General features: G+C 38.9%; 1 protein-coding gene across 1 annotated transcript in view; it reads left to right on the forward strand.

Moving 5' to 3' along the window:
* The first annotated feature begins 861 nt into the window (after window positions 1-861).
* The window catches only part of LOC128686612 (trypsin-1), a 70,539-nt gene continuing 55,887 nt past the window's right edge, over window positions 862-15,513 (forward strand). Inside the window, exons 1-3 of the mRNA XM_070084284.1 lie at window positions 862-1,180; window positions 1,923-2,011; window positions 2,301-2,432. Of these exons, the coding sequence (XP_069940385.1) occupies window positions 1,120-1,180; window positions 1,923-2,011; window positions 2,301-2,432 (282 nt within the window). The 5' untranslated portion in view covers window positions 862-1,119. The remainder of the gene's footprint in view (window positions 1,181-1,922; window positions 2,012-2,300; window positions 2,433-15,513) is intronic.

Genomic DNA, 15,513 nt, shown 5'->3' on the forward strand with positions numbered 1-15,513 from the left:
CTGTCTACATTAATGTTTCAGATTTATGGTACAGTAATAATGTTTCAAGTTTGTTATGGTACAGTAATAATGTTTCAAGTTTGTTATGGCACAGCAATAATGTTTCAAATTTGTTATGGCACAGTGTTAATGTTTCAAATTTATGGTACAGTAATAATGTTTCAGGCTTGTTATGGTACAGTATTAATGCTTCAAATTTATGGTACAGTAATAATGTTTCAAGTTTGTTATGGTACAGTATCAATGTTTCAAGTTTGTTATGGTATAATATTAATGTTTCAAGTTTATTATGGTACAATATCAATATTTCAAGTTTGTTATGGTACAGTATCAATGTTTCAAGTTTGTTATGGTATAATATTAATGTTTCAAGTTTATTATGGTACAATATCAATATTTCAAGTTTGTTACGATACAGTAATAATGTTTCAAGTTTGTTATGGTACAATATTAATGTTTCAAGTTTCTAATGCTGTTAATGTTTCATGTTATTTTCACCTCATCACGGTGAAGCACTACACCCGTAGGGTTAATAAAGCGGAGGCCTGGTCATGGACCAGGTCATGGACCGGGCCGCGGGGGCGTTGATCCCCGGAATAACCTCCAGGGGATAATGAAGTCTGATGTAAGGGAAGAAGAGCTGCATCTCTTTGAATAAGGTGCTCTTCAGGAACATTAGGACACCTACCTCTTTAAAGGCCAAAACATGATTGTAGACTTTACCCTTTCTAGGTCTGGGAAAGTCTACGTGGCCAGTGCTTGTATTGTGCTAGCATGTGGCGAAGGTTATCACCTAATATATCTTATTAATATCAGCGTGAGAGAATCTTGGCGCGTGTATGTCATATCTACCTCAGTGTTGTGATATCTGCCTCATTGTTGGTCATCTCTCTCATTGTTGGTCCTCTCTACCTCGGTGTTGTGATTGCCTCATTGCTGGTCATCTCTCTCATTGTTGGTCCTCTCTACCTCAGTGTTGTGATATCTGCCTCATTGTTGGTCATCTCTCTCATTGTTGGTCATCTCTACCTCAGTGTTGGTCCTCTGTACGTCAGTGTTGTGATATCTGCCTCAGTGGTGGTCATAATACTGAGTGATACTGTCACAATTAACAACACCATGACCAACACTAAGTCTCCGCTGCTGCTGCTTATATTGACCCTCAGCTTAACATGCTTAGGTAAGATCTACTTCCTGCCTTATTATTATTATTATTATTATTATTATTATTATTATTATTATTATTATTATTATTATTATTATTATTATTATTATTATTATTATTAACATGGTAAAGCGTTAAACCTGTAAGGTTCACATAGCACCTTGTCCTTTCCCTGAGTCTGTACTTGTACTTCCCTGAGTCTGTTATCTGGTCTTCTCTGTGAGTGTACTTGTACTTCCCTGATTGTGTACTGTACCTGTACTTCCCTGATTGTGTACTGTACCTGTACTTCCCTGAGTGTGTACTTGTACTTCCCAGACTGTATACTTGCATTTCCCTTTGTGTACTAGTCCTTCCTTGAATCTGTACTTGTCTCTCCTCTGAGTATGTACTTGTCTTTACATGAGTCTGCAACTGTCCGTCCCTAAGTCACTACCTGAATCAATATAATTAAGTCAGGAAGAACGTATCTCAGAGTTCACAGGTACGCTCCTTGAGTTAGTAAAAGAGTTTTTTAAGACTGCAAGAAACCTCACACTTAATTAGAGTGAGAGCTCGATCTTCAGGCACGTAGAACAAATGCCCTGACCCGAGTGTACACCTAAGTGGGCAGTAATGAGGTTTCGTACCTGCTTCTTGCATACCTAAACGGGCTTGGAGTCTTCACTCAGCGACTGACTTTATAATGTTTATGATGTGATGTTTCAGTATGAATTGAGTAACTGATTAACACATAAATTATATCTATATACTGAAGGGTCGTCCTCTGGCCATGTGCGACAGCCTAGAGCCAGTGTTGGGATCGTGGGTGGTGAGGTGGCCACCAAGGGACAGTTCCCGTACCAGGTGAGGTGCTGGTATACGCTGTTACTTTCGTCAGAGAAACACACACACACACACACTCTGTGGTATGATCACATATTTACATTAACGGTTCTCAGTGTGGTTCTATAGACCTATATGCCTCGAGTGTTTTCTAGTTTATATTATCAAACCTTGGATATTCCTCTACTATCAAATGAGCATCCCACGCCAAGTGTTGTGGCATATAGAATAAAAGATAATGTAGTGACCCAACTTATACGAGGAAGGTTTAAAGATAGTGAACACGTGTACACTTATGTATATCCCACAGGTGAGCTTCCAGGAGAGGGTGCTCGGTGTGTGGATACACTTCTGTGGAGGTTCTATCATTGCACCTGGCTATGTTATCACCGCCGCTCACTGCGTCGAGGGAGCAGACTTCACCTCTCCACAAGGACTGCGGGTAAGATTTTAGTGGAGTGTGTATATAAAATAGGGAATAGTAACCACACAGTAAAGAGGTGCGGAGTGTGGGGTTGTATAAAGAATTAAATAACCCTTCTGATCATTCACTTTCTTTCACTTGGTAACTCAGTACCAATCCAACTCCTCAGATGGGACGAGGTGTCTACACACCTGTGAATGACTCTTGAACAAGGAACTGGTATTACCCTCTCCTTCCTTAGATCAAATCTGGTTACCCCTATTTCCCTAGGTGCTGTATATTCCCTACCGGTTTAGCGATTCCCTGTGAATATAACAACAACTAGATACAATTCACTCGCTGCGTGATCTAAAAAGTTGTATCCCAGTATTCCCTTCCCATCCCCCCCCCCCCCAAAAAAAAAAAAACCCAGCCCAGTCTATTTCATTACAAGCAAAATAAAACAGGATAGACTTCAACATAAGTTTTCAATGCAAATCAGAAAATATGATATTTATAATAATAATAATAATAATAATAATAATAATAATAATAATAATAATAATAATAATAATAATAATAATAATAATAATAGTTTATTTAGACATGATACATAGTTGTACAAGGAATTATAGCAGTTGGTTGTACATGACAAAAGCCCCTTGTATGCAGAACATCATGGACAAGCTTAAAATTAATTTAAAATTAACTAAGCTATGATAGATTCAGTGGTAAAAATTACTGTAAACAATTTACAATTTGAAGTACAACTGAGTATTTTAAACAATGAAATTTGAACAATTCAATCTTGAAACATAATTTGTAGTATTACAATGTATAATATAACAATGATCAATTTACTATATGTAGTCATACCATTTATTAATCAGATCAAATCGAATAAAATCAATGATTTGTAGTGCAGAAACAGTTCATATGGTCATTAGATGAGTTACTGTGCATTCAAGATAATAGATTATTCTATTATTATTCTATTATTACAAACATACTTTGATAGGGTCACGGGTTATACATTCATGAGATACAGTTATGAAATACAGTTATTCAATATTTATTGATCTTTTAGCATTTAATTATGGGGTTCTGAGGCTAGGGAAGTAACACAGTGTGTAATGATATTTTGAGGCAGTAGAAAGCGATTTGTTAACTTTGCAGGTAGAGTTACTTATTGAGTATTTAGTTTTGGGTGAGTCAGTGGTTTTTAAGAAGAGTCTCGAATTGATAAACAGACAGTGCTTCTTTGGTATTCACAGGTAATGAATTCCAAATTTTTGGGCATTGAGTTTTTACATAGTGTGAGATGGACACAGGGAACATCAAAGAGTGATCTGTGCCTTGTGTTGTGGTCATGTGTTCTCTTGAGGTTGGTAAGGAGAAGTTTGAGGGAAGGGTTTATATCTGAGTTTAGTTTTCTATGTATGTAGTAGGCACAGTATTAAGTATGGATGTTTTGTACGGTGAGTAAGTTTAGACTTTTGAATACTGGTGGAGTATGCTGCCTGGAGTGGGAATTTGTTATCATTCTGACTGCAGCCTTTTGCTGGGTAATTAATGGTCTGAGATGATTTATTGTTGTTGAGCCCCATGCACAAATTCCATAGGTGAGATAGGGGTAAATGAGTGAGTGATATAGGGCAAGGAGAGCTGAATGTGGAACATAGTACCGCATCTTCGATAGTATGCCTGCGGTCTTGGAGATTTTCTTGGAAATTTGTTGTACATGTGTTTGAAATTTGAGTCATTTATCTCGGTGGATTCCAAAGAATTTTCCCTCTGTGAGCTTTTTGATAGATGAACCGTTTATCATTATGTTTATGTTTATCATTATGTTTATCATTTGTAGTTCTGTTCCAAACTGCATGAAGTAAGCTTTGTCAATACTGAGAGTAAGCTTGTTAATCATCATCCAGGTAGATATTTTCTGTAATTTAGTATTTACAGTATTGGCTAGTATGACTGGGTTAGGTGAGAGAAGACGTATATTGTGTCATCTGCAGATAGTATGGGCTTGAGTGGTTGAGATACATTTGGTAGGTCGTTTATGTAAATGAGAAAGAGAAGTGGGCCAAGGACACTTCCCTGTGGGACACCAACTATAATTGGTTGTGTGGAAGAGTTAGCTCCATTTATGCACACATATTGGCTTCTGTTGCTAAGGTATGACTAGGTATTTCAAGAAGTGCCCTTTTATACCATAGTGTGATAATTTTATGTGCAACAAATTATGGTCAACTGTATCAAAAGCTTTATGTAAATTAATGAAGATTCCCAATGGGACTTCTTTTTTTCGAGTGCAGTGTATATTAGTTCCAGCATGTGTATAATAGCATCATTCGTATTTTTATTAGGCCTGAACCCAAACTGACAGGGGTTGAGTATGTTGTGGGAGATGAGGTAGGAATAGATTCGCTTATGAATTAATTTTTCAAAGATTTTAGAGAGCAGGGGTAAGTTGGATATTGGCCTATAGTTATTCAGGTCTGCTTGATCTCCTCCTTTATGTATCGGAGTGACCCTCGCTATTTTGAGCTTGTGGGGAAGGTAGAGTGTTGCAATAATTGGTGACAGCACTTGTGAAGCTTTTTTGTATATAAAGGGTGGTAAGTTATTTAAATCTCCTGCCTTGTTCTTTAATGTGTTGATAATAAGTGAGAAGGTGCCAGTGAGGTAGTCATTAGGTGGGGTATTTGACATTTTGATTTTACCCGCAAGGTTTTTTTCCTATGGTGGAGAAGAAAACATTGAGTCTGTCTGCTGTTTCAGTCGGTGGGAGTAGGGGTTCATCTAGTTTTGTTAATTTCATTGTTCTGTTCCCTGATATCATTTTTGTTCCTAGAATTTAAGATAGGGTTTTCCAGGTCTTTTTTATATCACCTTTTTAAGTTGAATAATCTGTTCTCATAATACAAATTTTTTGTCCTTATCAGGCTGGTTAGGATTGACGAGTAACGTTTTGTTTGGTCTCTGGTTATGTGACCCATTCTGCACTGTTTTTCATATAAGTGCTTTATATTTATGGATTTGAGGATGCTGAGTGTTAACCAGGGACTGTTCAATCTCTTAGCTGTGATCTGTTTAGTTTTTTAGGGTAATACTTGTTATAGTTGCAGGTACAGTGAGAGTAAAAGGTAGATGGGATACAATGAAAATAGAAGCAGCAAGTAAGAGAGAGGTGAAGGTGTATAAACTAAAAGAGGAGGCAGTTAGGGTAAGATATAAACAGCTATTGGAGGATAGATGGGCTAGTGAGAGTATAGGCAATAGGGTCGAAGATGTATGGGGTAGGTTTAAGAATGTAGTGTTAGAGTGTTCAGCAGAAGTTTGTGGTTACAGGAAAGTGGGTGTGGGAGGGAAGAAGAGCGATTGGTGGGATGATGATGCAAAGAGAGTAGTAAGGGAGAAAAAGTTAGCATATGTGAGGCTTTTACACAGTAGAAGTGATGCAAGGAGGGAAGAGTATATGGAGAGAAAAAGAGAGGTTAAGAGAGTGGTGAAGCAATCTAAAAAGAGAGCAAATGAGAGAGTGGGTGAGATGTTATCAACAAATTTTGTTGAAAATAAGAAAAAGTTTTGGAGTGAGACTAATAAGTTGAGGAAGCCTAGGGAACAAATGGATTTGACAGTTAAAAATAGGAGAGGAGAGTTATTAAATGGAGAGTTAGAGGTGTCGGGAAGATGGAGGGAATATTTTGAGGAATTGTTAAATGTTGAAAAGATAGGGAAGCTGTGATTTCGTGTATAGGGCAAGGAAGAATAACATCTTGTAGGAGTGAGGACGAGCTAGTTGTGAGTGTGGGGGAAGCTCGTGAGGCAGTGGGTAGAATGAAAGGGGGTAAGGCAGCTGGGATTGATGGGATAAAGATAGAAATGTTAAAAGTAGGTGGGGATATAGTTTTGGAGTGGTTGGTGCTATTATTTAATAAATGTATGGAAGAGGGTAAGGTGCCTAGGGATTGGCAGTGAGCATGCATAGTTCCTTTGTATAAAGGCAAAGGGGATAAAAAAGAGTGTAAAAATTATAGGGGAATAAGTCTGTTGAGTATACCTGGTAAAGTGTATGGTAGAGTTATTATTGAAAGAATTAAGAGTAAGATGGAGAGTATGATAGCAAATGAACAAGGAGGCTTTAGGGAAGGTAGGGGGTGTGTAGACCAAGTGTTTACAGTGAAACATAGGTGAACAGCATTTAGATAAGGGTAAAGAGGTTTTTGTGGCATTTATGGATTTGGAAAAGGCATATGACAGGGTGGATACGGGGGCAATGTGGTAGATGTTGCAGGTGTATGGTATAGGAGGTAGGTTACTGAAAGCAGTGAAGAGTTTTTATGAGGATAGTGAGGCTCAGGTTAGAGTATGTAGGAGAGAGGAAAATTATTTCCCAGTAAAGGTAGGTCTTAGACAAGGATGTGTGATGTTACCCTGGTTGTTCAATATGTTTATAGATGGGGTTGTAAGAGAAGTGAATGCGAGGGTCTTGGCAAGAGGTGTGAAGTTAAAAGATAAAGAATCAAACACAAAATGGGAGTCGTCACAGTTGCTCTTTGCTGATGACACTGCATTTGGGAGACTCTGAAGAGAAGTTGCAGAGGTTGGTAGATGAATTTGGTAGGGTATGTAAAAGAAGAAAATTAAAAGTGAATATAGGAAAGAGTAAGGTGATGAGGATAACAAAAAGATTAGGTGACGAAAGATTGGGTATCAGACTGGAGGGAGAGAGTATGGAGGAGGTGAATATATTCAGATATTTGGGAGTGGACGTGTCAGCAGATGGGTCTATGAAGGACGAGGTGAATCATAGAATTGATGAGGGGAAAATGGTGAGTGGTGCACTTAGGAGTCTGTAGAGACAAAGAACTTTGTCCATGAAAGGAAAGAGGGGAATGTAAGAGAGTATAATTGTGCCAACACTCCTCTATGGGTGTGAAGCATGGGTGATGAATGTTGCAATGAGGAGAAGGCTGGAGGCAGTGGAGATGTCATGTCTAAGGGCAATGTGTGGTGTGAATATAATGCAGAGAATTCTTAGTTTGGAAATTAGGAGAAGGTGTGGGATTACCAAAACTATTATCCAGAGGGCTGAGGAGGGGCTGTTGAGGTGGTTCGGACATGTAGAGAGAATGGAACAAAACAGAATGTCTTCGAGAGTGTATAAATCTGTAGTGGAGGGAAGGCAGGGTAGGGGTCGGCCTAGGAAGGGTTGGAGGGAGGGGGTAAAGGCGGTTTTGCGTGCGAAGGGCTTGGACTTCCAGCAAGCATGCGTGAGCGTATTTGACAGGAGTGAATGGAGACAAATGGTTTTTAATACTTGACGTGCTGTTGGAGTGTGAGCAAAGTAACATTTATGAAGGGATTCAGGGAAACCGGCAGGCCGGACTTGAGTCCTGGAGATGGGAAGTACAGTGCCTGCACTCTGACGGAGGGGTGTTAATGTTGCAGTTTTTATAAATGTAGTGTAAAACACCCCTCTGGCAAGACAGTGATGGAGTGAATGATGAAAGTTTTTCTTTTTCGGCCGATGTGCTAAAAAAAAATTACATCCCCTTTATTTATTCCTGTTTTCCATATATACATCTCAATCATATTCCCCCTAATTCTACCCCTTTCTAGAGAGTGCAGATTCAGGATCCTCAGTCTATCCTCATAGGGAAGATTTCTGATACATGGGATCAACTTTGTCATCCTCCTTTGCACGTTTTCCAGAGCATTTATATCCATTCTGTAATACGGTGACCAAAACTGTGCAGCATAATCTAGATGAGGCCTAACCAAGGATATATAGAATTGAAGAACAACCTGAGGACTCCTGTTATTTATGCTCCTTGATATGAAGCCAAGAATTCTTTTCGCTTTATTGTGACACTTATGCACTGTTGTCTTGGTTTTAGATTACTTCTAACCAGAACTCCCAATTCCTTTTTGCAATCATGAGTATTAAGACATACATTGTATAGTTTATATGTGGAATGGTTATTTTCTTGTCCAATATTTAGAACTTTGCATTTGTCTATATTAAACTGCATCTGCCACTTCTCCGATCACTGTATCAGTCTATTCAAAGCATCCTGGAATGCTCTAATGTCCTCTTTAGAATGAATTAGGCGACCTATTCTGGTGTTATCAGCAAACTTGATTATATCGCCATTTATACCCTCATCAATGTCGTTTATATTAATTGTGAACAACCCTTGTGGAACACCACTCGTGATGCGCCCCACTCTGATTTCTCCTCATTTATGCAAACTCTCTGCTGCCTATCTGTCAATCACGCCTCTTCACAGGAAAAAATTTCTCCTCCTATTCCTTGTGCCTTAATTTTCCTCAACAGCCTCTGAAGAGAAACTCTATCAAAAGCCTTACTGAAGTCCAAACACACAATATCATATTCATTACCATGATCTACCTCCTCAAATACCTTGGTGTAAAAAGTTAGTAATTTCATAAGACAGAAACGGCCGTTTGTAAAACCATGCTGAGATTCATTAATCAATTTATGCAATTCAAGATGGCCACGAATTGCTTCGACAATTATTGATTCCATAAATTTTCCCACTATGGAGGTAAGGCTTACTAGTCTATAGTTCGAAGCTAAGGACCTGTCTCCTACTTTGTAAACAGGTATTACATTTGACTAGCCAAAGGTATGCAAAGCTCCTCTTTACATTCCTTTAAAACCCTTGAAAACAGTTCATCAGGGCCTGGTCATATGTTCTGTTTTAATTTCTCTATTTGTCTGAGGACCATGTCACTAGTTACCCTAATCGTGCATAGTTTATCATCATCCTGTTCTACATAATTTATTATTTCTGGAATTTTTCTAGTATCTTCCTGTGTAAAAACTGAGAGGAAATAAAAGCTAAAAATTTCACACATTTACTTATGACTGTCAGTGATCTGACCTGAGTTACTTTTGAGTGGGCCTAACATGTCCCTAATCTTACTTCTATATACCTGAGAGAAACCTTTTGGGTTAGTCTTCAAATCCATTGCCACTTTAGCCTCATAATATCTTTTTTTTTTTTTTTTTTTTTTTTTTTTTAAAAAGGGTTTGACAAGGTTAAGGATCCCTAACTTTATTGACAGCTATTTACAGGTTAAGGATTCCTAACTTTATTGGCAAGCTAAGAGCTGTTACCTACATCAGCTCATTTGAAAGCATTTTTATTGTTATGAGACATACAAGTAGGGAACAGGATGAAGTTGGAGCCATCTGTGGGCCAGCATTTTCATTTGATCAACTGACTTTATCTCGTTGACATCATTATGCTGTACGAATGTGTTCCATACTCGAGTCATCCTGGGTATGTATGATCTCAGATGGAGTGATGTTCTGGAGAAGGGTACAGCCAGAGTGAAGTTGCTGCTTTCTGCCCGTCTTGTGGCATAAAAGCTTGTTTCACGCTGTCCTCGAAGTGGATCCAAGTGTGGTATTTTGACAATATTGGCCTTGTACATAACAGTAAGGCCACCCACATCCCTCCTATGTTGAAGGCTCTGCTGAAATGACAGATCTATCCAGGATGGGTCCAGGCGAGAGATGAGACGTCTTGCTCTGTTCTCTACTCTGTCAAGCAGTGGCAGATGAGAGAGGGGGCAGGCAAACCAAGAAAGTGGAGCATACTCAAGGTGTGAGCGTACTTGTGCCTCGTACAGGATCTTTTAGCTTTTCTTATTCCTTTTATTATTTCTCTCTTTAATTGAATATATTCATTTCTTAATTGTCCATCCCCTCTTTTGATACGCCTATATATGCCTCTCTTTTCACCAATGAGATGTTTTAATCTACTGTTTATCCATTTGGGATCATTTTTGGTTGATCTGATTTCCCTACTTGGAACATAAGTTGTTTAGGAAGTTAGAACTATGCTTTGAAAAACGTCATATTAGCAACCAACACCACATACCTGTCCCATAATCAGGTCGTTCCAATTTAGTCCACCCAGGTAATTTCTCAGCCCCATGAAATCGGCCAAGCGGAAGTCTGGGACAGAGACTTTTTTGCAGTTATTTGGGTAATTCCATGATATATTGAAAGTAAGTGATTTGTGATCGCTTTCCCCAAGCTCATCATTAACCTCAAGATTATTAATTAGTGATTCTTTGCTGGCAAGAACCAAGTCAAGCAGATTGTTTCCTCTAGTCTGTTCTGTCACAAACTGTTCTAAAAAGCAATCCTGAATCGTATAAAAAAAGTCACTAGGCTCAAGACTTCCTGCCATATTGTTTCGGGGGCCAACGCCCCCGCGGCCCGGTCTGAGACCAGGCACGTAGAGGAGACATGTAAAAGACTATCTATTAAGATCAAGGAACATACACACCCTTGTAGCAAAAACTTCCAAAGTAATACCTACCTATTGCATATGTACACACACCAAGAGAGATATGATGAAATATAATGAAGCCTAGCTGATCATCAGGGAGCTAGATTTATGGATATGCCACTGTTCAGAAATATCCCTGATAGTGATAACAAATTTGGTAGTGCAGAAAGCAAGAAATTATAACATATATGCTAAATTAGCACACATGCTTCTCGAACACGCGTCACCCCACCCCACCCTCCGAATATAGCCATCAGGTGACCTCATATCAGTTCAGCTCACCTGACCTCACTAAAGTTCAGCTTGCCGTGTATATACTTTTTCTTATATAAACGAATTTTTCTCATGATCCATGCATGGAGTGAACAAGATCCCAGGACCGAAATGTAGCCATAATACAATGTCCTAAGTGCTTGCTCACATGTCTTAAACCATCCTCAGACCAGCAACCAGGTGTTTGGACATATTAGTTATAGTATCCAAAAGTCTTAAAGTTCATTATACCCTCAACACTCTGATACCTACTGTATTATTAAATTAACTTCAGAGGAGAATAATAATCAATTATCATTTCTCAATATGCTGTTACTCAAAAGTGGTAGCAGAATTTCACTTAAGGTTTACCGAAAACCGACTTACAGGAATGATTTGCTGCATTCTTCTCTCGCCGTAACAACAGGACTAAGAAAGCAGTTATAGTTTTTTTTCCTCAGGGCTTTCGAAATTTACAATCCACAATTCTATGAAAAAAAATGCTCATACCTCACACATGCAGTCAACTAGCTGCACTTCTTACGCCTCATATGAGACTGCAGTAAGCATGTGGCACGCATCCTTGTGAAGACCTACAACACGGTTGAAGGAGAACCTCAAATATATCGTTCCGCTGATCAGCGACTTAACAACTAACAATAAACTAGTTAAAACAGCCATTAACTCTTCGACATTTATTAAGAACTTAGTGCAGATACATAAGTGACTTTATCATTAGCGAAGGAGTATGCATGCCAAGTGGGAGAGGAGGGCATGAGAAAAATTGTGTTGGTGCAGCACAAAGATCTCCGGAGCTAGGATACGAGCGCACAAATACGCCTGCAGCTGTGGCGATCACAGCATACACAGCACAAATACTCCCGTAGCCGTGGCGCCACGATCAACTCACAGCATATAATATCTCGAACACCTTATGAAATGGAATGCAGCCATGGTTGACGTTCGTGAAATTTATTTATTTATTCTCTATAAAGATTACAATGTTGAATTTACAGAATTTGGTGGTTGTGTGGTTTACATGTAGTTAAATAATGATTACAGAGTGTACCACTAGAACGCCTAGCATGGCTAGGCATTTCGGGCAGACTTAGTTTAATTCTTTATTTTAAAATATTACAAATTATGAGGTAAGTTGGTATTATGGCTAAGTGACTAAATACTAGTTTGTGAGTTTAGCAATGTGAATGCTTTTGTTTTGGCACAGTACATAGTTTCAGTATTGGAGTATCATAGGATTCATTATTTTAAGATTGAGATTAATATTTCTGTTTATGGTCAAATGGGTGAGTGAGCGTAAGTGTGAATCACCAGGTGGTATTCGTGTAGTTAGTTGATGGGGTGTATCAGAGAGATAAGATGTTTTCTAATGGTAGTTTTGAAGGTGATGAATGTGTCTGCAGTTCTAGAGTTCTCAGGTAGGGTGTTCCAGATTTTAGGGCCTTTGACATACATTGAATTTTTGTAAAGGTTTCGTCGGACACGGGGAATGTCGTAGAGATGTTTGTGTCTGGTGTTATGCCTGTGGGTTCTGTCACAACTATCAAGAAAGTGTTTTAGGTCAAGGTTGATATTGGAGTTTAAGGTCCTGTAGATGTAGATTGCACAGTAATAAGTGTGGATGTACTGAACAGGGAGTAAGTTTAGATCTATGAAGAGTGGGGGGGGGGTGTTGCCAGGGATGGGATTTACTGATTATTATATAGTGTGAGAAGGGCATTTTGCGGCACGTAGTATCGTATCTTGGAAAGGATCCCAACCGTTTTGGATACTTTTTTGGTTATGTGTTGGATATGGGTGCTGAATTTCAGGTTGTTGTCAAGGTATAGGCCTAGGAATTTGCCCTCATTATGTCTGGTAATTAGAGTGTTGTCGATCTTAATGTTAATTTGTGCATCTCCTGCTCTGCTACCAAACATAATATAGTAGGTTTTGTCAGTGTTAAGCGTAAGTTTATTGGCTGTCATCCAAGTCGATATTTTGATCAGCTCCTCGTTAACAATGGTGTTGAGGGTGGCAAGATTAGGGTGAGAGATGACATAAGTCGTGTCGTCAGCAAAGAGAATGGGTTTCAGGTGTTGGGATACGTTTGGAAGATCATTGATGTACATGAGGAAGAGCAGGGGACCAAGGACACTTCCCTGCGGAACTCCAGTATCAAGTGGCCGTGTTGTTGATGCTGTGTCTTTAATGGTGACATACTGATACCTATTAGTAAGGTAAGATTTGAAATAAGCAAGCGCATGGCCTCTTATACCGTAATGGTCAAGTTTGTGGAGTAGGATGTCGTGGTCTACTGTGTCAAAAGCTTTTCTTAGGTCAATAAAAATTCCTAGTGGATATTCCTTATTTTCCAATGCTGTTTAAAGCAGATCTAGCATTTTTATGATTGCATCATCAGTGCTTTTATTTTTCCTGAATCCAAATTGGCAGGGGTTGAGTATGTTTTGTGTTGTTATAAATGAATATAGTCTCCTGTGCACGAGTTTCTCGAAGATTTTGGATAGCAATGGTAAGTTTGATATTGGCCTATAGTTGTTTAAGTCTGTAGGGCCACCACCTTTATGTATTGGTGTAACCCTTGCCATCTTGAGTAGTTTCGGGAAGGTGCTAGTTTCTAGTGACTTGTTAAAAAGTAATGAAATAGCATGCGAAAGGATATGGGCCGCTCGCTTGTACAGTAATGGTGGGACATTAGACAGATTCCCTGAGTTGTTTTTAAGTGACTTTATAATCTCGGTGACTTCCGAGGGCTCAGTTGGTGCAAGATAGAAGGAATTTGGGAAATTCCCATCTAGGTAGTCCCCGGCATGGGCATTGGTATGTGGGATTTTATTGGCGAGATTAGATCCTATGGTTGAGAAGAAGTCGTTTATCTTGTTAGCTGTGTCAGTGGGATGTAGTGGTGTTTCATTAGGTTTAGTTAGGACAATATTCTTGTTTTTTTTCAGTTTGTGGGTCCCTAGAATCTGAGAGAGTTTTTTCCAGGTCTTTTTTATATCTCCTCTAGTGTCTGTGAATCTACTGGAGTAGTATAGTTGTTTGGCTTTCTTTATTACTTTGGTGAGAACTGATGAATAGTGTTTAAGAATATCTTTGTGTATTAAGCCCTGTCTATATTGCTTTTCATATTGGTGTTTCTTGTCAATGGATTTCAGAATGGTACTGGTTAGCCATGGGCAACCAAGCCGTTTGTTTGTGATCTGTTTCGTTTTTATAGGACAATGTTTGTTGTATAGTTTAAGTAATTTGTTAAGAAAAATGTCTGTCCAGTCATCAATACCATTGGCCTTGGAGAATTCTGTAGGCCAGTCAACAATCTCTAGGTCAGCTGTGAACTTCCTTATTGAGGCCTCGTCATGGAGTCTAAATGAGACTTTGTTGTATTCAAGTGGTGGTTTATTAATGTTTGTCAGGAGGAAGGTAGGGTAGTGGTCTGTAGTGCTATCTGTGATTATCCCTGATTTAAGGGGGGCTAGTATATTGGTCCATATGTGGTCTATTATGGTTGCACTTGTCTCAGTGAGCCTGGTTGGTTTAGTTATTGTTGGCATGAAAAGTGTGTTGTTCATAATGTTGATGAAATCAGTTACAGGCTGATCATCTAGTAAGCCAAGGTTGATGTTGAAGTCTCCAGCTATGAGAAGGTGGTGCTTATTCATTTGTCTGTTTGTTATTAGTGACTTTAATTTCTCACTGAAATTTGGGATGTTTGTGTGGGGTATCCGGTAAATGGCACCGATTGTTATAGGTGTCTTAAGGTTTTTTACAGTAAAATTAGCAAAAATGTATTCCCCATATTCATCACTAAAGCAAGTGGTGCTAATACAAGATAATTGGTTAGAGTAATAGATTGCAATACCACCCCCAACTTGGTTTGGTCTGCAGTTGTGAATTGCTGTGTATCCTGGTAGAGGGTAGATATCTATTGTGTCCTGCTTAAGCCAGGTCTCAGTAAGAATAATGCAGGAGAAGGGTGTCTGACGAAATGATTGGAGGCCGTCTAAATAGCTATTACCAACACTATCCCACAGACGTCCGGCAGTTTCACCATATCCAAACACTTGGTAAACAAAAAGTTACCCATATTGGAGACGGCCATCATGTGATAACTACCTAGAACATAGGAGCACTGCCGCAGGCCTTCTGGTCCATATTAGGCAGGTTCTCAAAGCCAAACTCTTCTCACTCACAGCATACCTTCACCTTCGCTTTGTTACCTGGCTTCCGCCACTACATACGCTCCATTCTCAGCTGTATCTATATTAGCACTGAAGTCACTCGTGCCGAAACGTTTCCTTTAATAAATACCATGAAGCGTACATTAAATGTATGTATTCACATATTTAGGTGATGCGCACCTCAGGTGATATGTTCACCCAATACTTTTTACCTGGAGTTTGAGAGTCTATTTTCTATAATAAGGAAAGAAAGCGAAATGTATAAAACAAGGGCATAAATTAATATATCTATATTCTATTAAGTTTCTCTAGTAATATGTACAAATTGGT

Source organism: Cherax quadricarinatus, chromosome 12, assembly GCF_038502225.1.
Source record: "Cherax quadricarinatus isolate ZL_2023a chromosome 12, ASM3850222v1, whole genome shotgun sequence".
In the NCBI taxonomy this organism is placed as follows: Eukaryota; Metazoa; Arthropoda; class Malacostraca; order Decapoda; family Parastacidae; genus Cherax; species Cherax quadricarinatus.